The sequence below is a fragment of the Drosophila gunungcola genome, unplaced genomic scaffold, assembly GCF_025200985.1.
Source record: "Drosophila gunungcola strain Sukarami unplaced genomic scaffold, Dgunungcola_SK_2 000105F, whole genome shotgun sequence".
NCBI classification, from domain to species: Eukaryota; Metazoa; Arthropoda; class Insecta; order Diptera; family Drosophilidae; genus Drosophila; species Drosophila gunungcola.
In genome coordinates this window covers 120,427-144,415 of record NW_026453267.1, presented here as the reverse complement: position 1 = coordinate 144,415, position 23,989 = coordinate 120,427, and the positions used below count along the sequence as shown (strand labels likewise).

At 42.6% G+C, this 23,989-nt stretch overlaps 1 protein-coding gene across 2 annotated transcripts; it reads left to right on the top strand.

Annotated features, from left to right (window-relative positions):
* Positions 1 to 412: 412 nt before the first annotated feature.
* On the top strand, positions 413 to 17,794 carry LOC128265241 (AF4/FMR2 family member lilli). Of its 2 annotated transcripts, XM_053001118.1 has the most exons (3): positions 413 to 1,035; positions 1,356 to 5,718; positions 15,278 to 17,794. In XM_053001118.1, the coding sequence occupies exons 2-3, from the start codon at positions 1,572 to 1,574 to the stop codon at positions 15,361 to 15,363; spliced, it is 4,233 nt and encodes a 1,410-aa protein (XP_052857078.1). In that variant the 5' UTR covers positions 413 to 1,035; positions 1,356 to 1,571; the 3' UTR covers positions 15,364 to 17,794. The 2 variants fall into 2 exon arrangements, with proteins under 2 accessions (XP_052857078.1, XP_052857077.1); XM_053001117.1 differs by lacking the exon at positions 15,278 to 17,794 and having other exon boundaries at positions 1,356 to 7,231.
* Positions 17,795 to 23,989: the final 6,195 nt, after the last annotated feature.

Sequence of the window (23,989 nt, the reverse complement as noted above, 5' to 3'; positions counted from 1 at the left end):
TGGCATATCGTAAGTATACATAATATGGAAGTCCAATCCAAATGGCTTTCAAACTTGTAATATTTATACGCATTGTTTTAACCAAGCGGCTATAAGCTCTATGCAATGGGGTCGTAATTCCGACCAAAATCGGAGTACTCCCAGCAAGGGTATCGAAACTCAAAGAAAATGCAAAGCAAAATCAAATGCAGCGGCGGCGACAGAGCGACAGAGACGGCGACAGCGGCGGTCGCACATACATAAACATATACCGCCGCGCAGTATATAGCACACATATACAGTCACGCATGTGCGTCGACTGCGACGCTCTGCCGCTGTCGCTGCCACTGCCGCTGCCACGGTCGCCGCCGCTGCCGATGCCGCCGTCGCTGGAATGTGCCGCATGCACGTCGGTCCGGTCATTTGTATTTGGAACGCCGTAGCAGACAGAAGGACACGGGTGAACAGCGACGAAGCGTGCGAACGGAGTGGAGCGGCTACTTTTAGCGCCCTTTTTTGTTTCATTTTCCCACTCACACAAAATAAAGCAACATTTTTGGCAAAAAACCTTTTCGGCAAACAAATTGAAAACAAAACTTAGAACATTTTCGTGCTAAACGCGGGAATACTACAAATAATTTGTATATTCCATACAATATTGTGTTCGTAAACAATTTTTTTCTGTTCGATTCCCGATAAACGCGAGAAGAAGCCGAATTCCAGTGATCTTGGAAAAGGGCGAAAAAAAACTCACCGGTAAAGTGGCGAAGAGAGAGAGATAGAGAGGATCGCCATCCCTCGCATTCGCAAAAACAAAAAATTCAAAATTCAAAATTACCCAGCACAGTGGGCCGCATTCCGATTCGTTTCGGTTCCGATATTTGGTTTCTTCAGTTCGTATTATTTTTCGAGTCTGCTGTTTTGTGTTTCGCTGAAGACGGTGAAAAAGAGAGAGAGCGGTGAAGAGAGCAGAGAGCTGAGCGGAGCGAAGCAGCAGGAAAGGAGAAGGCAAAGAAGCAGTCCAACGAAGAAGTGCCCAAAGCGAGGCGCAGATAAGTAAGAAACGAAAAGAAAACGAAAAGGGATTCTCAACGAGGATCCTTTATTTTTTTCAAGTGTGTGTGTGTGTGTGTGTGAGTCCCACAAACAAATTCCAGTTGACATTTGCCGGAGAAATTGCAAAAAGTTTTTGTATTTCACGATTCAAACCAAAACTAAAAGTGTCTCGAAAGCCGAAACAGAATCAAAGTGAAATGGACACGAAGAACCGTTAGACATAAAGCTTTGCGTGTAAATGCGTGTGTGTGTGTATTTTTTTTTTTATTCGAGTAACTTTCAATTAATAATGGCTTAAAAAATAATTCGCTTATTTTCAGTTCAAATACAAAGTAAACAAAAAAACCAACTAAAAATCGCAAAAAAAAATTCAAACAAAATCAAACAAACACAAACGATCGGCTCAGCAGAGCCAACGAAAACTCAGCGGCGGCAGGAGAGGATGCGCCACTAATCCCGGAGAGACATGAGAACCGGAGGAAGCAGCAGAAGTAGCAGCCAAAAAGCATCGAAAGCATCGACTTATGTAGCGGTCCATGACGAGTATTAAGACCGAGATGCCGCCCCTGCACGCGGCAGAGGCGCTTGCCGCCAGCAGTGCCACCGACAGCGGTGGGGGAGGGGGAGCGGGAGCGGGCGGACCAGGATCGGGCGGCGGCGGAGGCAGTGCGCCCGCCACCCCCAATGCCACAATCAGCGCAGCAGCCGACTCCAGTGATAATCAGCCCGGCACGCCGCAGCCCCCGCAACAGCAGCAGCAGCCGACGCAGCAGCAGCTGCAGCAGCAGCCACAAGCGCAGCAACAGGCCATGGGTGGCGATCCTCAGCAGCAACAGCAACAACAGCAGCAGCAGCAACAGCAAGCCTCTGGCATCACCCACCAGCCGTACGCCACCCACCACATGTACTCGGCCTCCGGCGGCCAGCAACAGCAGCAGCAGATCTACGGCGGCCTCTACGGCGGAGACATGCAACAGCAGCAGGGCTACGCCAGCAGCTACATCAACAGCTACGAGCAGTTCTACCAGCAGCAGCAGCAACAGCAGGGCCCAACGGACTACGCCTTCGGCGCCGTGGGCGTGGACTATGGCAAGAGCGCCGGGGTGCGCTACCATCCCTACCTGCAGACACCCACCTCCGGGCTGGGCGGCATGCCCACGGCCAGTGCGGCCCAGGAGGAGGCGGGCAGTGCGCCCAGCGCCGTCAGCACAACCACCGCGGTGGCCATGAGTCCGCGCGTGGTCAGCAGCAGCAGTCCCACGTCGACGTCCTCACACCTGCAGTTGGGCAGCTCCAGCGGCCAGACACCGGGCTCCCCGGGCGGAGCCACTGGCAGTGCCGGCTGCAAGTTGCAGTGCAAGAAGTGCGGCATACTCACCACCAACGAGTCGGAGCTGCAGGAGCACATCGCCAACGTGCACGGGGAGTCGCCCTACGGCAGCAGCGGCTACGCCAGTTCGCCCTACATCAAGGAGGAGATGCCGACGCCCCAGCCACCGGGCGGCGGATCGACGGCGGCCAATCCCGGCGAGCTGCTCGACCTCGACTCTCAGAAGATGGTGTACCACCAGCAGCTGCTCCAGCAGCAGCAGCAGCAGCAACAACAGCAGCAGCACGATGCGGTCGCCGGCCTGCCGCTGGGCGCTTTGCCGGATCCGCTGCACTCGATGCAGTCCATGCAGCAGCGGGCGCTCCACAGTTGGGAGCAGCAGCCGCAGCAGACCGTGGCCTCCGTGGAGGGCCTGCCGCCCTACATGCAACAGGGATTGGGCGTAGGACTGGGAGTGGGTGTGGACAAGTCGCCCTACTACTCCCCAAAGCAGTCGCCCTACCACCAGTCGGCCGGCGTTGGCGGAGCCACGCTTATCAAGCAGGAGTACGGTGGCCACGGACTGATCAAATCCGAGTACCCCGACTCGCAGCACTACGTGGACAAGTCCTTCGACCCCACAGCCGGCGGAGGCGTCGGGGCCGAGCTGTGCGCCAGCGTGGCCACCAGTCCGGCGGAGTTCCCTAGCACCACTACCGGCGGTCCCGGGCAGGAGGGCGCGTCGGGTGCGGCGCCCGGCGGCGGATACCGCGGCTTCGAGCCGCCCAGCTCCAGTTCGGTGCTGCCGGCCAACAGTCTGACGGCCAAGGCGGCCACCTGGAAGTCGAACGAGGCGCGCCGCCCCAAGACGTACAACTGCACGGCCTGCAACAAGTGGTTCACCAGTTCGGGCCACCTCAAGCGCCACTACAACACGACGCTGCACAAGAACGCTGTCAAGTCGAGCGGCCAGCCGGACCCAGCCACCTTGCCCATTTCGGCGCACCACCATCCCGCCCGCGATCCGGTGACGAAGCCCAGCCGGCGGGGCAATGCCGCAGCTGCTGCGGCCGCCGCTGCAGCCGCCGCTTCGGCCGGCGGTCAGGGGCAGCAGCAACAGCCGCCGCCGCCACCGCCGCCGGCCAATGTCCCGCCTCCGGAGCCGCCCAGAAGTCCGCCCGAGTACGGCGGAGGAGGCGGCCTGGGCGTGGGCGTGGGATCGATGGGCGGCGCTACCATGTCGCAGTACTCGGCCTCGCCATCGCCCACCCAGCAGCAACAGCACCACCTCAACCACCATCAGCAGCAGCAGCAGGCCAATGGCTATGCTAATGGCACCGCCAACGGCTATGGCTACATGCAGCAACAAGTGCAATCCACGACAAACGCTTCACCACAGCACGCTTCCAACAACAACAACAACCAGCAGCAGCAGCAGCAGCAACACCATCAGCAGCAGATGCCGCAGCACAACCACAACTCCGTTTTGAACGGTCACCCAAACGGGCTAGCAGGTCCCTCCGCCCCACACAACAACAACAACACCACCCAAATGCCGTCCTCCCAAATGAGGGGCCTGCTGAACGAAACAACAACCACTCCGCCGCCACCAACAGCAACAACAACAACCCGAGCACCACAAATCACAACAACAATAACAGCAACAACAACAACGGCGGCCACCACGGTAGCTATAAAGAGCGAGCAAATGGAGGACAGCAACCACACCCATCACAATCCCAATCACAGCCAGGACAGGAGCCACAGCAGCAGCAGCTCAATGGCCACGGAGGAGGCGGAGGAGCTGGAGCTGCGGGATCCGGAGCAGGCGGAAGATCACCTGCAGCAGCAGCAGCAGCATCAGCAGGCGGCCCAGCAATATCTGCTGGCGGCGCGTCACTATCACAGCAGCACGCCCAACACGCTCAGCAGCAGCAGCATCATCAGCACCAGCAGCAGCAGCAACACCAATCCCAGCTCGCCCCATACTATCTACCGGCAGGAGCCGCCGGGAACGGATTTCTCGCGCACCACCCCGCCGCCGCAGCCGCTGCCGCCTATGGGAATGCTGCCGCCTATGGCAATGGACTACAACATGCTGGCTTTGGATATGCCCATGCCCATGCCCACGCTCATGCACAGCAGTATGCTGCAGTGCAGCAGCACCAGCACCACGCCGCTAGCTACTACCACCACCACCAGTATGCCGGACACTATGCAGCCGCCGCAGCAGCAGCTGGTGCACCACTACCACCAGGCGGTGCTCCACCCGCACCATCAGCAGCTGGCGGAGCAGCACCAGCGCCAGGAGGACCAGGAGCATCATCAGCAGCAGCAGCAGCGGGAGCTTCACCAACTGGATCATCATCATCAGCAGCAGCAGCAGCAGCCGCAGCAGCAGCAAGCGCTAATCCTGGCGGACAGTATGCCGCACAGCAGCAGTTCGCCCACCAGCAGCTCCCCGCCGCCCACCATGGCCATGCCCATGCCGCTCACCACCATCACAGCGCCGCAGCTGCTGCCGCTGCAGCCGCCGCCGCCGCACATCACCAGCACCATGCCCATGCCGCCCACCATGCACATGCCCATCATGCCGCCGCCGCCGCCATGCTACCAGCAGCTGCAGCCGCTGGACCCCACAATGAGCTATCACACTATTATTGGTAGTGGCTCGGAGGCGCATGCGCACGCTGCCGGAGGTGGCTACGGATCGAACCAGATTGCCACCAGCGACGGACAGATCCTGCAGCTGATGCCCGCCTCCCTGTTCGCACCCTATGCCCCCCTGTCGCCATACTCGGTGGCCGCCCAGCGGTCGCCGCAGGAGGGCGATCTGCCGCCGGTGCACACACTGACCACGGCGCTCCACGCCCACCAGCAGGGCGGGCAGCATGAGGCCCAGACGACGCCCACGCTGACGGTGCTCTCCACACCCTACTCGCCCACGGTGAGCAGTTCGCGGGCCACTCCCGCGCTGGAGATGGACATGGCCACGCTCATGCAGCACCAGCAGGACTACGAGATGGAGCAGTACCAGCTGCAGCACCAGCAGCTGGAGCAGCTGCAGCAACAGCAGCAACTGGAGCATCTGGAGCAGCAGCAACAACAGCAGCATCAGCACCAGCAGCAGCAGCAGCAACAGATCCTGGCAGATCAGGTGCACTCGATGGCGCAGCAGCCGCTGGCCAAGAAGCGACGCGCCGCCGGCACGGGAACCACGCCCTCGACGACAAAGCGGCGGCGTAACAGCAGCGTTGGATCCACGTCGCCGCACTCCACCACCCTGCCCTCCGGACGGATCAAGTGCTTGGAGTGCGACAAGGAGTTCACCAAGAACTGCTACCTCACGCAGCACAACAAGAGCTTCCACTCCGGTGAGTACCCGTTCCGCTGTCAGAAGTGCGGCAAGCGCTTCCAGAGCGAGGACGTCTACACCACACATTTGGGGCGCCACCGAACGCAGGACAAGCCGCACAAGTGCGAGCTATGCCCCAAGCAGTTCCATCACAAGACCGATCTGCGCCGCCACGTGGAGGCGATCCACACGGGGCTGAAGCAGCACATGTGCGACATCTGCGAGAAGGGCTTCTGCCGCAAGGACCATCTGCGCAAGCACCTCGAGACGCACAACCGGCCACGGGTGGTGGGCAAGAAGACAGCCGCCGCTGCCGCCGCGGCTGCGGCCGCCGCAGCAGCAGCCTCTGTAGTCTCGGTGGCGGGATTGGGTGGTGTCCCGGTGGGTGGGACCATCAAGGCGGCCTTTGCCCGCTCGCTGACAGTGACGGCTGTTAGCGAGCCCCCAGCTCCTGCTCCGGCTCCGGCCCTGGCCCTGTCCCAAGTCCCAGTCCAGGCAGTGGTCAATCCCAGTCTCAGTCTGAAGCGGCCCATCGACGATGTGGCCGCCGACGACGACAGCCTGCTGGAGGAGGACGAGGATGAGATGGAGATGGAAATGGAAATGGAAATGTTGGAGGAGGAGGAGGAGGAAGAGGAGGAGTCCTCCGAGCTGGGCGATCACCACATGATGATCAAGAGCGAGTTCGTGGAGGAGGATCGGTACCAGATGATCGAGAAGAGCATAGAGTTGTACTAGAGTTGCAATGAGGACGATAGCGCTGGCCAGGATCTGGGTTTTGAAATGCTCTGGGCTTTAAGCTGGGGGTGGATCGGTATCGGAATCGGAGGGCAACTGAGCGCGGCTTGGGCTGCGGGCGCAGTTCGAGCGGCTCTGCAGTTGAGTGTCCTGTTCTTGGCAAGTCAGTCAGTCAGTCAGTCAGTCAGTCAGTCAGTCAGTCAGTAACGAGTTTAACGCCCAGTTTATTAAGCTTGCTCGTTGAGAAAACACAATTTGTTGCTTGGCAGGCAATAATTCGATGTTTTTAACCGTTTCATTAACTTTAACATATTTGTTTTTATTTGGGATAAACACGACTAAAGTACTTAGAATTGATCGCAAAGCCGCAGCATTTCAATAACTTAGACAGCCGGCCACTCCTTGGCAGTGATTCCCAAATCCAAAACAACAAAATCCAAAACACAAAATCCAAAACCCAAAATCCAAAACCCAAAATCCAACACCCAAAACTTGAAACCCAAAATGCCACCCACCGCGCCACAATCCATTCCTGTAATTTGTGTGAGTTTGCCATATGTGTGAGACAAAACGATTGAAAAGACAGACAGAATTCCTAATTGTTGTAGCAGCAAATTATTTAATTTTATTTGTATGTTAAAATTGTATTATTATTATTTGTACTTTAACTATTATTACGATGCTTATTTGTAAAGCCTAATTTGTACGTGTGAACCTTCAAGTATACCTCAGCAACAGCAGTCCAAGAAACGCTTAAAATCAGGGCGCCTATAAATATATATATATATATTATATACATACATATTCCATTTTTATATATGTAAACACTAGTTTTAGCACTTTTTTTTGTCGTATTTTAATTTGTAACTTGTTTAATTATTATTTGATTATTGATTATATTTTGTAATCGAGAGAAAAACAACCACAACAAATGCCATATACACGATATGTAAACTAAAAATCAGCAACTATATGCCAATTGATATATATATACTATATCTAGTTACTAGACAAACGCATATATACACACACATATATATATATTACCATATATATATATATATGTATGCTAGCCTTAAAAACGCCAAATTGTCATAGCAAAGGAAACAAAAACTCAAGAAAATGCGAAATCAGGGATATTATTATGTTTCTAAGCCACAAAACGAGAACGCAAATATTCGCGTATTATTATACCTATATATTTATTACGATTAGTTGCCCCTAACTTATGTTCCACCAATAAACCATGTGTAATTATTTAAAACTTTATTTTATCCCTATCGTATCTCCCCCATCCTCAAATCTTAAATCTTGTTTGTAATTATTTTTTTTTATTTTAATTGTTACCCATTCAAATGCTTTCCCTCCTGGCACGCCTACAATTTTTTTTAAATGACAAATATAAACAAAACCAAAAAAAAAAAAGTGAAAATTACGCAAATTATGTTTTTTCTTTATTTGATTTGATTGCTATTCCTTTTCCTTATTTTTCAGTTTTCAGTTTGGTTGAATTCGTTTGGCATTGGCTCGTTCTCGACGGATTAAAATGGAAACATTGGTTTAAAAACTATTTCTTCACCTGGATATTCTCTAATTTTGCAGACCTTTTGTGCCTTTCGACCATATTTTTATTATGAACCTTCCCCGCTTCTTGGCAACCATAAGCCATAAACTTTTAAATAAATGTACATATGTGTTTTCTCTCTTTCCTTTTTCTTAATTATTTTTGTAGAAATTCGTTGTTGTTTCTGTTGTTCTTCGCTGCTAGTTCCAAAGAAATTACGTGCGTGTCTTTAATATTTATTTTTCGACGCCGTCTTTTCACCTCTCTGTTTTCGGTGTTTCTCTTTATGTGTTTTCTGATTCAGTTGTTGTTGAAGTTGAGGTTGAGGTTGAGAATCGGAGAATTCGGAGTTCGGGTAAGATAGAGATTTTTTGTTTTGTTTGAGGCTCAGTTTTTGCGAAGAAAGAAGCGAAGCAGAAGCAGAGAACGAAAGACACGCGAGACATGTGTAGATACAAAGATAGGCGTCGCTGTGAGGACGAGCTCGTGTGCGGCAACTGGCTACCCGTTCCACGTTTGCCGGTGCCTCAAGGATCTTCAGCATAAAGGACTCCGATCCATCCATTGGATTCGCCATCCTTGCGGTGGCAAACGGTGATCTAGGATTTCGCAGCCTGCGAACATCGCGCCAACACATGTTGATGTATCTGTTGCCCTGCATTTCCTCCTTTTCTTCCTGTGGCGAACAGATACAGATACAGAGATACAGATACTCGGGCAACGGATCGGAAAATTTAAGGCCCAGGGGGTGCAAATAGACGCACATTTATACATACATAAGTATGTTTTTATGTACATATGTATGTAGCAAGCCGACGCTAGAGAATTGGCAAGCAGCAGAGAAGTATGTCTTTCAAGTTGGCCCTCAAACTGTGGCATAGCAACTAGACATTTCTAGCGCCAACATTCGAAATGCATACGAAATGATTTTATGCCGTTTTTTTAGAGCAAATTCTTCAGTGCGAAACTAAAAAAAAAATATATTTTGTAAAATAGAAAAAGGCAATATCAAACTGGCAATAAAAATTATATTTTGGTAAATGCTTTCCTCGATTAATTTGCAAAAACAATTCTTTAATATACCGTTTCCCCTCTCATTGTATTTTATAGTTCAATTTTTTGCCAAATGTATGCCTTATAACACAAGTTTATTATGGAGACAAGCAATATAAAAAGTCAACATATTTTTGAATGTATATTAACATAAATTACGAGTGAAAGAAATATTGTTCACTCATCGCTGTTGAAAAATGAATGAGTGTCTAATATTAAAGAAGGACTGTATACTCATTTAAGTATTTTGTTTAATTAATATAATTTTGTTAGAGGTATATAACATTTACATTTGAATTAATTTAAATTTACCAAAATATTTATAGTTTCCAAGACATCAGGCAAGCATAAAAAACGGGGCATAATAAGTTAAGGAACTTAATTAATTTTTTAATTAAATACAAGATTAAAAGTTTGGTTGGACTATCTCTAGTTCTAGCATAGTTAGATTTCGCAACCTATAATCTCGCGTTTGCCGGCTTTGCGGCGTGTATCTCAAAAATACGTTTTGGGGGCTGCGCTTGCGCGACACTCGCAGCAAAGGCAAAGGCAACAACAGCAACACCAGTTGCGGCAGCAGCAACAATTGTGGCTATGTCATCATAACGTTGCCGTCCTCTTTCTCTGCTTCTTCTTGCGGCGTTTGGTCGCGCATCCGTATTGGTGTATTCCGTGTATCTGTGTCTGTGTCCCCATATATCTGTATTTGTATCTTCTACTCGGTTTTCGGTTGCCCGTGCGTTTTTCTTGGGTTTTTGTTTGGTTTTGTTGAACATAAAAACTGGTTTCCTGTACATATGCTCATCCAGCAACAAACCATCTGTAATTTTAATTTTTCGGCAAGATGTTGCGCTCTGCCGCTGCCTCCCTCTTTCGCCGTTTCTATCTGGCTCTGTTCTTTTTCATTTTCGTTTTCGTTTTCTTGTATTTTTCGGCAGAGATTTTGATCGGTTATCCAGGTAGAAATTGTCTACCTCGGTGAGTCCGTGTATCCGTGTATCCGTGTGTGTGTATCTTGTAGATACGCGTACCCTCGAAAGACAGTAGATCGCTCCGTCTCGCTCGCACACGACAGTGTAATCCTTGAAATGTGCTCATTCTCTCCCTTTTGTGCTGTTCTTTCCTTAGCCTCTTCGCCTGTTTCTTCAGATTCTCCAGCAATATATATATGTATATAAATAACTATGTATGTATGTATGTATGTATGTGGAGCGTTAGCACTTACCATGATTCATAGTTATACACACACAGATCGGGCGAAGGAAAGAATCTTCCTGCGAAGAGGAGAAGTAAAAAAAAAACATATATAGACCGAAAAACTTATCGCACAATACACAATAGCTTCGCCTTGACAGGCTTTTGTGTCTTTGTTTTGGAGGAGGAAGCAGAAGCAGGAGAAGAAGAGGATGGGGAACTATTCAAAAGAGACAGCCACAACCGAAAGTTTATGGATGTGTGTGTGTGTGTGTGTGTGTGTGTGTGGTGTGCTATATGATCGATGTGCAAATCTGGACACCCTCCTCCACCTCCACCTCCACCTCCAGCCCCTTCTTCCCACGCAACCAGCGAACATGTGTGATCTGCGCACTTCCTTGGTTCTTTCCTTTTCGCCGACTGTGTTTACTTTCTGCCCGACATTTGGGTTCCTTGCGCATAACTGTTCTTTTGTATTTGCTGTTCTCAGGGTCACCCCTCCAGCTCCAGCTCCATTTCCATTTCCATTCCCATCTCCATTCCCATTCCCATCTTCATCTCCATCACCATCTTCATCCTGAATTCCCGTTTTTCTCTAGAAACCAGAAGTTGTGGACTCTGTAATTAACAGTTGTCTCTGGCCAAATAAAAACAGTATTTATTTGAAATAGGTAAAAATAAGGTAATAATATAAATACTATAATAATGAATACACAGAGAAAAAAGAGCTCCAGAATTCGACGTCTTAGGTAAAAACACTTTAGAAAGTGAAACAAAGCATTTTAGAAGCACTAAATAAAACTAAATTTGTATGAAGCGTTTTTCTTTTTAAAATGTTTCAATTTCAACCCTTGTTTGTGCACCTAAAACTCTTTCGGTTTATTTTCTGTGTACTTATTTTAGTAAAATGCAGTTTAAAAAGTACTTGGTTTTTATAATTACCCTGCTCTTGCCAAAATTATCAGATTATCATATATTAGTCCCATATGCTGATATTATGTGAGTTTATTTTCGATACCCGCAGACTTAACTTAATGTAATCACATTGTTTATTGCTCGTGCCTTTTTGCAAGTCTTGGTTTCGATGAAAAGGTTAAATTGAAGCTGTCAGAGGGCTACGGCTCTCTTGACATCTAACACAGGAACTCAATCAAATTAGCCCTCCGAAAAATGAAAATTAACCAAGTACCCAACTCCCTCCCGTTTCACTCCCTCCCACTGCGGGGATGCGAAGTTTTACGTCTATCCATGGAAATGTACAATTTTCCATCTTTTTTTTTTTTTATTTTGAGTAGGTTTTCCCTCCTTTTGACTTTGGCTTAGAGCAAGAAATCTCTTTTTTAATTACCGAACATTTGACAGCATCCTAAAATGCTTATTGTGTTCTATATATAAAGGCTCACACACACACACAAAAACACACAAGCAAAAGCATCTTAACAATTTCTTGCTTTCATTTTTGGGCATGTGTGTGAGCGAGCGCTAGAGGAAACCAACCCTCGAGCTACGACCGTAGATATTTGATTTCCAAAATTCAATGACAAACGGCAACAACAACAGCAATAGCATTACGAAGAACCAAAAACAACAAAAACACGAACAGCACAAGCAACAGCGAGCGGACCAAGATGACAGGATAGCATGGCGGCCGCATCATCATCGGCATCATTATCATTATCGTCTCGCTCAACACTGTTTCGAGCATCTGCCATGTCTGGCCAAGATTCTGAACGTCTGTCTAGAACCTTAATTACGCCGCTTGGAAAATGGCCAGATATAGATACAGATACAGACGAATAATTCCGTACAACTAGGATGAATGCTATGTTTGAAATGGGATTGCTTAGATAAAGGGTTTTTAACAGCACAAATCTAACATAGAAATTATCCATGGGGTATGCTTTTCTTGAAAACGTTATACGTTCTGCTTTAGATCAAAATATTAAATACACTTGTTTTTAAAGAAATGCATAGAAGTCCAGGTGACCCTAGCCTTGATTGTTCCTGAGATAATAATTTCGTTCAACTCTTAAAATCTTATTTCCAATCTTAAACAGCAATAGAATCCCTTTGCATTTAGATATCCAATCATTAAATCACTTTTATTAAAATTTAAGGATTAGGGTCAAAAGTTTATATATTTTTTGAGTATGCTTCTGTTGGGATTTCTCACTAATCGTTATCTCTTTATGCGCATTTGTTTTTTTTTTTATTATTTACCCATGTGTGTGCAGATTTCTATGCCTTTATTAAATTATCACTGTTCAAAGAACAATACTTTTTGCATATAAGCACCATTATTCATTAAACAATTGATCGGGATTTCTTACTGTTTGCTTTATTAAAAAAAAAAAAATAATTGAATGATTCTATTTATAAATGTTGTGGGATACATTTTTTTTTTAATTTCCTATAGTAACGTTTTCGTTGTTAATTACATTGTGAGTATCACTGAATCCATATATTTCAGCATTTTATTTATGGTAGCCAATCTTTTAAAGTTATAATTATGTGACATAGGGGAAAATATAAGTGGTTTTTGTTTCTTTCCACTTACAAAATATGAATTAAATAGGTTGATATTTAAGTTGGAATAATTGACTTCAGAATTAAATAGAGTTTGTAAATATAGTAAATTGCTGTAGCTTTACTTTATCGAGTCTATTTGTCCTGTTTTGAGTCTCTTGGGATCAGCTTTGTCTATATCTATATCGCTATTTCAGTCCGAGTCGATCTTCTGCTAACTGTGTCGCCCCGATGGGCATTCAAAACAAAAGACTTAGGCAACGAACTTACTAACGAACATCGAATTCGAATCCTCTCTGCGAAAAGTGTGCGACGAACGGCGGGGATGGGGGCGATTTTAAAATTTAAAATGATATATGCGGAGCAGGGGGGCGGGGCTGGATGGGCGGGGCAGCGGTGCTGCCGCATGGCAAAAAACGAGGAGCGTCATCAAATGGCGCACAGCTGCGCCAAGCGAAACAACAACGCGGTTTTCATCGTTGTCGTCGCCGCTTTTTTGGCCGTCCAGAAATTGTTGCTACATTTTGAAGCTTCACTTCATGTGTGTGTCCTAATTCCAATTCAACCGAAATTTTGTCTCACAATCAGTTAGAAACAAAAAAAAAAAAATAATAAAAAAAGACGACAGAAAGAAGTAAAGTAAAACAAAATAAATCTTTTTGAGCCCCGCAACGAACCAACGACTGAGTTTCAACCAAAATACAACAGGCAACAACAAAACTAAACTATAGCCAAAACTTTTTTTTGTTGTTTTTTTTTTTTTGTTGTTGTTGGTGTCTTGTTGCTGTCGGCGCTTTATCCGATTTTGTGTTGTTGCTGCTGTTCTCTTCTCTTTTCGTATTTTTTATGACGAGTTTCCGCTAATTGCTGATGCGCTGCAGATTAACTGAAGCCCGGCGATCCAGTAACAAAATTCAAGCGCTAAGATAAATGGCCGCTGAATAGGGGCGGCGTGGGAGGGGCGTGGCGGGGAGGGGCGGTTGCTAGGATAGAAACGGCCGCATTGCATGACTCCAAAAGTTACACGGATAGATGGTTTGGATTGGACTGCCAAATTGGATAACTATATTAGCATTAATTGTAAAATCAACAAATTACGGCTGGGAGAAGGCACTGTTGATAGATGAAATTCCTTTCTTTAACGAATATAACTGTAAGGGAACGTTAGGACTTTAAGGATCAAGATCCTAAATTATTATTTTGTCATTGAAAACAATTTGAAAATCTTTGGTTACAAATTTTACAGAATCAAACGTTTTAATTTCTCTTATAAATAATAATAATAAAGTAACGATATCGACCTTTATACCTTAGTGAAACAATAAACAAATCAATAGCCCTATAATAACCGTTACCATATACAGTGGGCAAAACAAGTTGACGAACTTCTTATATGCAGTTTCAGTGCAAAGTGTACTTAAACATTTTTTTCGCCCACTGTATATTTTTTACCTTTATGATAGGGTTTAAAATTCATTATTTTCACATTATCCAAAAAATTGGTAATAATTTTCCAGCCTTCTTTGATTATTATTATGGCAATAACTAAATGTATTTATATAATTAGCTTTGTAAATAACTTAAAATTATGTTTTTATTCAATCAATTAATTATTAGTTATGATATGTTCTTAAAACTTATGCAACTCAATAACTGTCCTTGACTCCACCCCGATTTCGGGCCGTGTATAATCTAAGCCTTAGTGTGACGCATGCATACACACATCAAAGTGTAAGAAGAAGACGGCCGAGCCGAAATTAAAAGAGGAAAAAAATAAAGGCGTTCCCCCTTGTTGTTGTCGTTTTTTGTGGATTGTGGGCCACAGAAACACAAAAAAAAAAAAATGAAAAATAATACAAAAAAAAAAAAAAAACAACAAAGCGAGCGATGGTGATGAAGAAGCAGAATCATCCGAATTATAAGAATTACGCCGAAACCGAATTGGTGAGGAATATGGGAAAGGGGAAAGGGGAAGGGAAAAGAGCAACATCTTAGATATCAGATTATAGAGCGCTGGCCTTATAGCCATATAGCCTTAGCTAATAATTCCAGCGGACGGCATTTTTCGATTTTTCAAGGGAGTGCGAGCGAGATCGCTGTGGGACCGCTGTGTGCATATAGGCATAATGAGTTAAAATTGGATTAGAGATTTATTGGATTTGATTTCGGTGTGATTCCTTTATATCAAGTCTTACATTGAACCTGAGCCCCCGACTTACCTCCCCCCCCCCCCCCCCCCCCCCCCAAAAAAAAAAAAAAAAAACCCCAGCTGCATACAGATACAGATACTGAAATTGAGACTGAATCTGAAACTGAATCTGAAACAGATGTTTGAAATGTCGCAGATACAGATAGATACTTGTCATCATCTGTTTGTCCGGCGGCGGGGACTTTGACTAATTAGCCTGCCAGTCGAGCTTTCGGCTTGGCCTTTTCTCCCCCCCAACACTTGGCATTAATCACCGTCTAACCTTTCGATCCCCTCACTTTCGTTTCGTTGCAGCATCCAGGAGGCAGCCCAAATCGCATCCATCTATGTACTCAGCGGTGCGCAGGCAGCCGAACGCCCACAAACGGATCAAAATTTAAGTGAAATTGAATCATTTCGGACAAACCCGTGGACTTCGGGCTTTGCCAAGGAAACGCCAGAAGAATGTAAGGCAAAAAACAAAAAAAAAGAAGGAAGAATGTAGCCCCCAAGTAAAAACACCATTCAAATGGTGTACAATTTAACCCCGACCCCGATCATCAACACCAATGGACTTCAGGATCAACACAGAAGCTCTCACCACCCTCATCCCCACCCCGCGTACAAAAATGTTTTTTTCATTTCGAAGGTTTTGTATTACACATTACACATAGTAAAATCAGTGAATTAGTTTGGTTTTCGAATGGGACCTACACTCGAGACGTACTAAGGACTCCCCAGAGGTTATTCGAAACTCCTTAGTGCAAATTTAGTATAACTCCCATTTAAATATAAATGTGTAACAAAAGAAGTAGCAACCCGAATAGCTGTACCAAGTGGCTATAATCTTGAAGCCCACTTGAAGCCCCGTATTATCCACAATAACAATTACAACAACACACACGCGATTGCATTCATTAAAGCTGTACATAGGCGTGAAAAGTCCAAGGACTAAAACGCAGAAGGGAAGCTGCAGAATATTGTCTCCTATATCAACATTGTGCATATCATTATTGGGCAAACGGCAAAAAAAAAAAAAAAAACAATAATTAAACTTAAATAGCAAAAGGTTAAACGCAGGAGAGGCAATACTTTTAGTTGAAATTTAATTGAATTAACACTATTTGCGAAACGCATTTCATCCGTCAGTTGGGAGTGTTTACTGTGCAATATATAAAGAATTTTTTTTTTTTTTATCGAAATGTTAAGGACGAAACTTAGCGATAACAAAGAACCACAAACGATTACCTCGGCAGAACAGCTCATTAAGTAATAGAATCTACCTCGTTAGCAATAAAATGAAAACACAAGTGCAAGCAGGAAAATTTTAGTTCGATTCTCATTTTGGAACAGAGAACAAGCTTATATACATACATATACAAAACAAGCGCCGCCAAGGCGAACAAATCGAAGAAAATGTCAACTAATTATACGTAAAACTAAAACAAATAACTTTAAATATAATTGTTTATATGCTATTTATACACACTATACATTATATACGATGGATACTTCTAGGCTTAATGAAACCTGGCCACCCAAACCCCCCTCCCCCCTCACCCCCCTTTCCCCCAGTTGTGCGGCATTGTCATCAGTTTAAATTTGAATCTTTACAGTTTGGCCAGCTATCATGAATTTGTTGCTCATATGACAAGGCATCCAACACCCACAACCCCAGGGGGGCGGTGGCCAAAGGTCAAAGGTCAGGGGGCACCAGCATCCCCACCTACCTAACCCCTCAATCTCAACAACGAAAATCCAATTGAGAACTAGAAACAAGTGATTTCGATAGTCCTGCAAGGAAATAATCTTTCAGCTTCAATTATAATATTTGTCCGACAGTCTTACAAATTCCGTTTCAAGTTTAAAACAGCTTGAAAGTAGTCACAAAAATCATATAAACCCAATATCACCAAGTTAGTAGAACCGCTTGGAGGACTATTACATTTATTTCGGACCACCGAATCTATTTTTTCTTCCCTGAACTTTAATACAGTTAGTTTTGTTTTGTGTTTAGAATTATACGTAAATATAGTTTTTTTTTTTCCCCCTTGAAACAGAACACCTAAGCAATACTTGATGCAGGCAACTCTTTGGTTCAGACCATAACGATTCTTTCGATCTAAGCTAAATGCTAAATTTCTTGAGAGAAAACTAAAGAGAGAAACTAAAAAACATATTTGAATTATGTAGCAACTACATGTTAAATTTTAGCAATTAATTATTAAATAAAAGGGAGCACAAAACCCGCATGAAACTTACAAATTATACACACATATACGAATATGATGATCGGGTATATATTTAAAGGAAATTTTAAAGCAGCACCAAGTGAAAAATGAACACTGAAATCGCCAAAGAGTTTATAGCAAAAGTTGAACAGTGGCCAAATGCATGATACATGAATGGGAATTTTTTGTACAAAAACCAAATTTACCAAAAGGAATAAATTTTTGTTTGTAATTCATGTGTATTTCTGTATCTTGAACAAAAGGTTTTTTGTATCATTAATGTTTTAGTTTCTGCAAAATAGCAATAACATTGTATAAATATTTATGTTAGCCCCCCTCAAACGGAAAAAAGAAACGTTTAAGATACCAGCTTTTTCAATAATTTAATGCCATTAAAAACCTTGAAGTAAACATTATTGGCCGAAATTGTCACCCTTTTAAATAACTGACAAAGAGATCGGTTGTACAAGAAATTGTCCACTTATGTGTAGTAGAACTTTGTAAAACAAAAGATGAGAAAAACCCAATAATTCGACAAGGAACCATGTACCTCACTCCACCAGTAATGGCACAAAAACAAAAAAAAAAAAAAAAAACAAAAACCACAGCACACAGATGAAGGATCACTAAAGTCAGAATCGTAAGCGATAATTCTCAGTTATTTGTTTCTGTGTATATTGTGTGTGTGTGTGTGTGTGTGTGTGCATTGATATTTGTACATTTTTACAAACTAATAGCAACCTCAGATGCAAACGCAACAGTCGCCAATCAATCTCAAGAGAACCCAACTTGTATCAGGAATTTTAACAAAGATTTTATATAATAAAAGTTAGGAAAAAAACTCAGTGTTAAATGGATTTGGCACCAGGCCAATCACATATATGTGCGCGTTCTCTAATAAGCACATCTCAATGTATGCCAACTCGAATCGGAACTTAAGTTGTAATCCCAGGATCCGCAACCGAATGAATTTATGCAAAAAACAAAAAAAAAATAAAAAACATTGGCTCCCTACATGTATCTCTATCTCTAAAATAAACCTGTACATACATTTATGTGTACGTATGTATGTACATATAGACGACGGGTCTGCCACCTAACCACCCCTTTACACACAAGGAGAAACGAAATTGTCAAACCAAATGTAATGGAAACAAAAAACTGACACATGACAGAAAAAATAAAAAGTGAATTTTTTTGAACCGAAATAAAGAATGTAAACAACAGTTTTTAGTTTTACTGGGCCAATTGGTGGGAATGCAACTTTTCGATTTAGTTATGGAATAACAATAATTATTATAGTTTGACAATGTCTGTAATGTCATTTTTGTCTAATAAAAATTAATTAGATTGTTACTCAATATGAATGATTTTGATTTGAAAATATATTAATTATATATATGTTTTGTGGCAAGTTCCAAATTTTTAATAAGATATTATACATATATATAATACAATACATAATAATCGATTGCCCATATTGCAGGTTATTTACTTATGTTAAACAATTTTTTTGTAATATTTCAAATTACGATTGGAAAAACAGTGATTTTTCAGAGTGTATCCACGTCTACACGTGCATGAAATGCAGCAGGTACAGGAACGATACAGGGGATGGGTAGGGAAAAGGCTGGGGCGGAATCGTGCAGACCGTGTCCAACTAAAAGGCGCCGTGCATCATTTGGAATGACGCCATCGTCGGAACCGGGGAAATCAACAGGTAGTGGCGACGGCCCGACGACCCGACGACCCGACAACCAAGAGTTTCCTGTGCTCGGAAAAACTACGGATAACGACAGCAAGGACCAAGCGGCCAGAATTGATAAACGAAGGGCGAAGACGATGAGTGACTCGCAAAGTGGGCCCATGCACTGCTTGCAAGGTCGGAATGGTCGGAAAATCAGGTGAGATGCATGGGAACAACGTTTATGCGAGGCCAATTCTCGATATTAGCAGGTTAAGGGTATCTGAATACCACTTTTAGCTATTCAAATGGGTTAAGTGAGATACTACTTAATTACACAATAAATATTAAGCCAAATATATTGACAATAAATACAATGCATTTCAAATTCCATGTTTAAATATTAAAAATTAAAAATAAAAAAAAATTAAAAATATGTTCGATTTCTCTGAGTTAAGTATGTTTCAAAATTTCGCTTATTGAAATCAAATCAAATGTTAATTTAATCAAATTTTTAAAATTTTCTTATTTAAAGTAAACATCAAAGGGAAACTATTTAAATTGTATACAAAATATTTGGATCTTAACAAAAAGATAACAAGGAAATATATTTGTAAATATCTACAAAATTAAAAATTTGATGTTCCTATACGCTCGTTGTTATCGTTCTGAGACATATAAGCTACTTGTTCTGGTAGATTTGAACAAGAATCTGATCCGTAATGTAGGCAACATATGGCATTGAATTTTTAATATTTAAGTTTATAATATTTAAAGTTCTTGCTACTTTTTCGATTTCCGTGATATATACCATCGCATAAACGCCTCGCACTTACACTGAAAATAATAACTTGAAGACGCCCTTTCCCCATTCTTGGTCGATCTTTTGTGTCTGTCATATTGCCGTAATTTATTGTTGCATGCCATGTTGTTGAGTCCCGTGTGGCAAGAATAAGGAACCCAGAAGCCAGGAGGTTTCGTTCCACCACCTTATTTCAGTTGCAGGAACGCCCTTTTGCACCTAAAGAAAATAGGGAAAGTACGAAAAGATTCGTTTATGTTTAAACATTATTACTTAAGCAGTAACTTATTAGACTGTTAATTCTATATTGACTATTCATTAATTTTAAAAATAAAAAAATAACTTGTATGAATTTATTTTAATTAACATTTTTAATAATATTTTAGTTTATTTTAATTTAATTAAGTCCATAATAAGTATGCGCATTGGTAGGTAAAAGTTATTTAAAATAATTTGTATTTATTATACATAAATCGAAGTAAAAAACGTTATTTAAAAATGTTATTATTTAATTTAGCTTAACAATTGTATTACATTATTGTACATTTTTCGCTGTGTGTGCACTTAATCCAGCGGAAAATCAAGAAACATAATGGCATTTCAGGTATAGCCAGGTACAACAGAGACCTTAAAATCGATTCACATTCATGTCCGTCGTTCAGTGTCCGATTTCCATTGTCCAAATGATTTCGGGACTTGTGTGTGGCTGTGTGTGGGTGTATGGGTGTATGGGTGTGTGTGGGTGTGTGCGCCAGTCTTTTGATTGAACAATCCGATTTGGTTGCATTCGCTGCAGTCGCGCTGGAAAAAGGGAAAATCGGTGAGCGGGCAATCACAAGGCAATCGCAGTTGAGGCGGGTCAGGGAAATGAGTGCCGATGCGGAGGCGAGTGAAAGTGGGAAAGTCTTCAAGGCAGATCCATCGATCAGCAGAGTTTCCGTATGCTCTTGATTCCATATAAACAGCCTGTGCTGATCTTATAAACAAAAACAACTTGTATTGGCTTTATTTACCTATATTACGTATTACATAACTCTGATAAATTTTTAATAATGTTTGTATATTCGGTTTGTTTTGCTACCAATTCTAACGCCTGTATGCTGGCAACACATTTTGCCCTACAACTAATGACATTCACAAGGATTTCCATATGCCTTCTCATACCCCTTTTCAGGTTTAACTTCAGCCAAAGTTTGCTTTGGTAAAAATTGAAATCGTTTAAGGCACTTTAAGCTCTTGGCTGCGATTTAAAGGGGCTTAGATTTACGCCAGGGACACACGCACTCAAAGCCAAACACTGCTGATGGCTGGGCAAACAAATGATGAGCATGTTTTGTGTTCAGCAAGAAAATGCTGGGACTTACTTAAAATAACCACAACAATTTTTTTTTTATTTCTTCGTTTTTTTTTTTTTTTTTATAAATTTGTTTTCTTTTAAATAAATATGTTTTTTGTATGTACTTGGCTAAATTTTCGTTGCGGTCAAAAGACGAAGAAAATGTACTGCAAATCGAAATACAATTTTTGAAGGACTATGTAAGCCTTCAAAGCGGATCTAAATGTTTAATCTATCTGCTGGGAGCACGGAAGACGAGACCTTGAATGCTGAAGGCCCCCAGGACCCAGCCATCCATCCCAGCCACCCACTCGTCCCACTCCCCGCCCCCGCCCCCTCTACCCACTCCACCGACCACTTGGTCAGAGCCCGATGCTTCCGCTTTGAATAAAACGCATTTTTCAGCAAACGCCAGTGTGTGTGTGTGTGTGTGTGTGTGTGTGTGTGCATGAATAATGTAAATATATACAAGGACAGTCACATTCGCACGTATGTGTGTGTGTGTGTGTGTGTGTGTGTGCTTATATGCTGTCACTGTGGGCGTTTTTGGGCAGTTGGCCAAACAACCCCATCCCCACCCACCTACAACTGCTGGCTGGGCCAATATTGAAACTTTCCACTATACAACGCCAGCACATACACACAATTCAAATTTGGCATGTGTGTGGAAACAGGATTTGTGCACTGAACCAAAAAACTAACTAACTAAGTTTTTTTTTTAAGCCAGTGAAGAACGCCTTCAACTGCCAAAAGGCCTGCTTTTAAATTTAGTGATAAAAAGTATTTTACTTTAGAAATTTACTTCGGTTTCTCATTCCAAATATTTCAATTTTTTATTATTGCTCATTATCTGTTCAATTTTAAAAATAATAATAACAATTTAAAAGTAATAAACCAGATGTTTCCGTTTTCGTTAAGTGGTGTTAATTATAAACGTTCCACAAGTTTCTAAACATTTTATTTGCTTGGAATACAAGCTTTTAGGATACATCAGTTTTATAGCTTTGCTGTTTTGAGAGATAGTTTTTTTTTTTTGGTATACTATATATATAAGAAATAATAATTTATTAAATATTGAAAGAGTTTTCTTATGTAAACTAAAAAAATAATAATATTTTTAACAATTGCAGATATTACTGGAAAAAAGAAAAATATAATATATTTGTGCACGAATACTGGACTTGCATTGCCTTAAATTCCGACTTTTTATCCTACTTTTCAGTCGAGTAAGCCTTAAATTCCATTTTCCTGGCCCTTTTGGATATTTAATTTTGTTTAAACATACATACATACATACATACATACATACATACACATGGGCACCAGAACACGGACACAACGCACACACGTGCGTTACATTTCAAATAGCGCATAAATTTTGAAAAGTCCATGCAAAATCAAAACGAATTTCCCTGCTGGACAGCATCCCTCTGTTTTTGAGGAGTGGGATGGAGTTGAACCACATGTGCGTTGCCCACCCACACGAGCACCCACAATCCTCACTCAAATCCTCCAACCCCCAGCCCCCAACCCCAACCCCCTTCGCGTCGCAGAATTACGCATGCTTTCAGCTCTAGGCATTGTTGTTGATTGTGCGGTGGGTGGACCATGGGCCTGGGCCTGGGCCTGGGCCAAAATGTGCAGAAAGCATAAGCCTAAGCTTTTTTATCGCTTCGAAAATGAGACAGGCTGAAAAAAAAGTGAAAGTAGTCCAAGCACACTCAGAGGAAGAAAGTCTTTAATGTTTTGTTACAATTGGAAAACAAGGTTCTATTTGATTGGTCTTCAAAAGAAGTTAACTAATTATAACTACATTGGTAACTTGGACTTTTTTTTTACAAATAGGAAAACAAACTAAGAAACACTCAAAGAAAGAAAAAATTAATTCAAACAAAATACAGTTCTAAAAACAATGCGAATTTTTTTTTGGAACTCAGGCAAAAAAATCATAAATTTAAGAACTGAGTGTTAAAAATACAGGAAATGTTTCTATAAATGCAAAAATTATATATAAACAATATATAAACAAGGTTACCTTTTTTTTAGTTTTTAAAAAATAATGCATAACCAAAAAAAAGAAACTTACTTCGGCACGCCGAAGTTTATATATGTATATCCATAACATCCATAACAGTCACTGTTTTAAATAGCTGGCGACCTATACTACCCATTCACAATTGGTTTAGAAAAATGTATTTTGTTTTGATGCAAAACCCGATTTCTAAAAATGGATTTTTTGAAAAATGTATTATATGACCAATTTTAGAATTTTATCATCATCCTTTTTTGCGAAAATTTGAAAAAACTGAAAAATTTTTAGCTGTGAATGCCATTTGATTGGCAATTTCATGACGAACTCGACGATGTATGACACTTCATCTTTTGACCATTGTTTCTCAGCGTTTTGATAGAAAAACTGAATTTTTGGGTGGTTTTAGGAGACTTGTCTAAAATCAAAATCCCAAAAAGAGTCCAAAAGAAATAAATTAAAAATAATGAATATGAGTGAGTTTACCCAACCCTTTAATGCTCATCAGGACATCCAAAATGCGGCCAAGGCATTTGCCAACTTGGACGACAAGGAAGAGAAGCTGATGGTGTTGTTTGACGGGTTTGAAAGGATCCCCGTATATGTGGGTGTTATTTCCTGCCAGAGGTTCAGCAGTCATCTTTATACAAAATAGATTTTATGTTCGAAAGAAATCAAAAATTGCGCCAACCTTGCATATGGAAAACAGCTGTCGTATGTCGTATGTCACGAACAAAATATCGTTAAACATCGGTATTTTTTCTAAAAACGTTGATCCTTTATCGCATTTATTTTAAATGCGTTTTAATGCGCCAATGGAATCCGGCAATAAAACAGACATACAAATAAAACAAAAAACTTGGGAACATTTAAATATATATAATATGGTTATGAGATGTTATTATACGTTTATGTGTAGATGTAAGTATAATGCGCGTAGATAGT

Coding starts and splice junctions, on each gene's coding strand:
- LOC128265241 (XM_053001117.1), top strand. CDS start 1,572: ATGACGAGTATTAAGACCGAGATGCCGCCCCTGCACGCGGCAGAGGCG.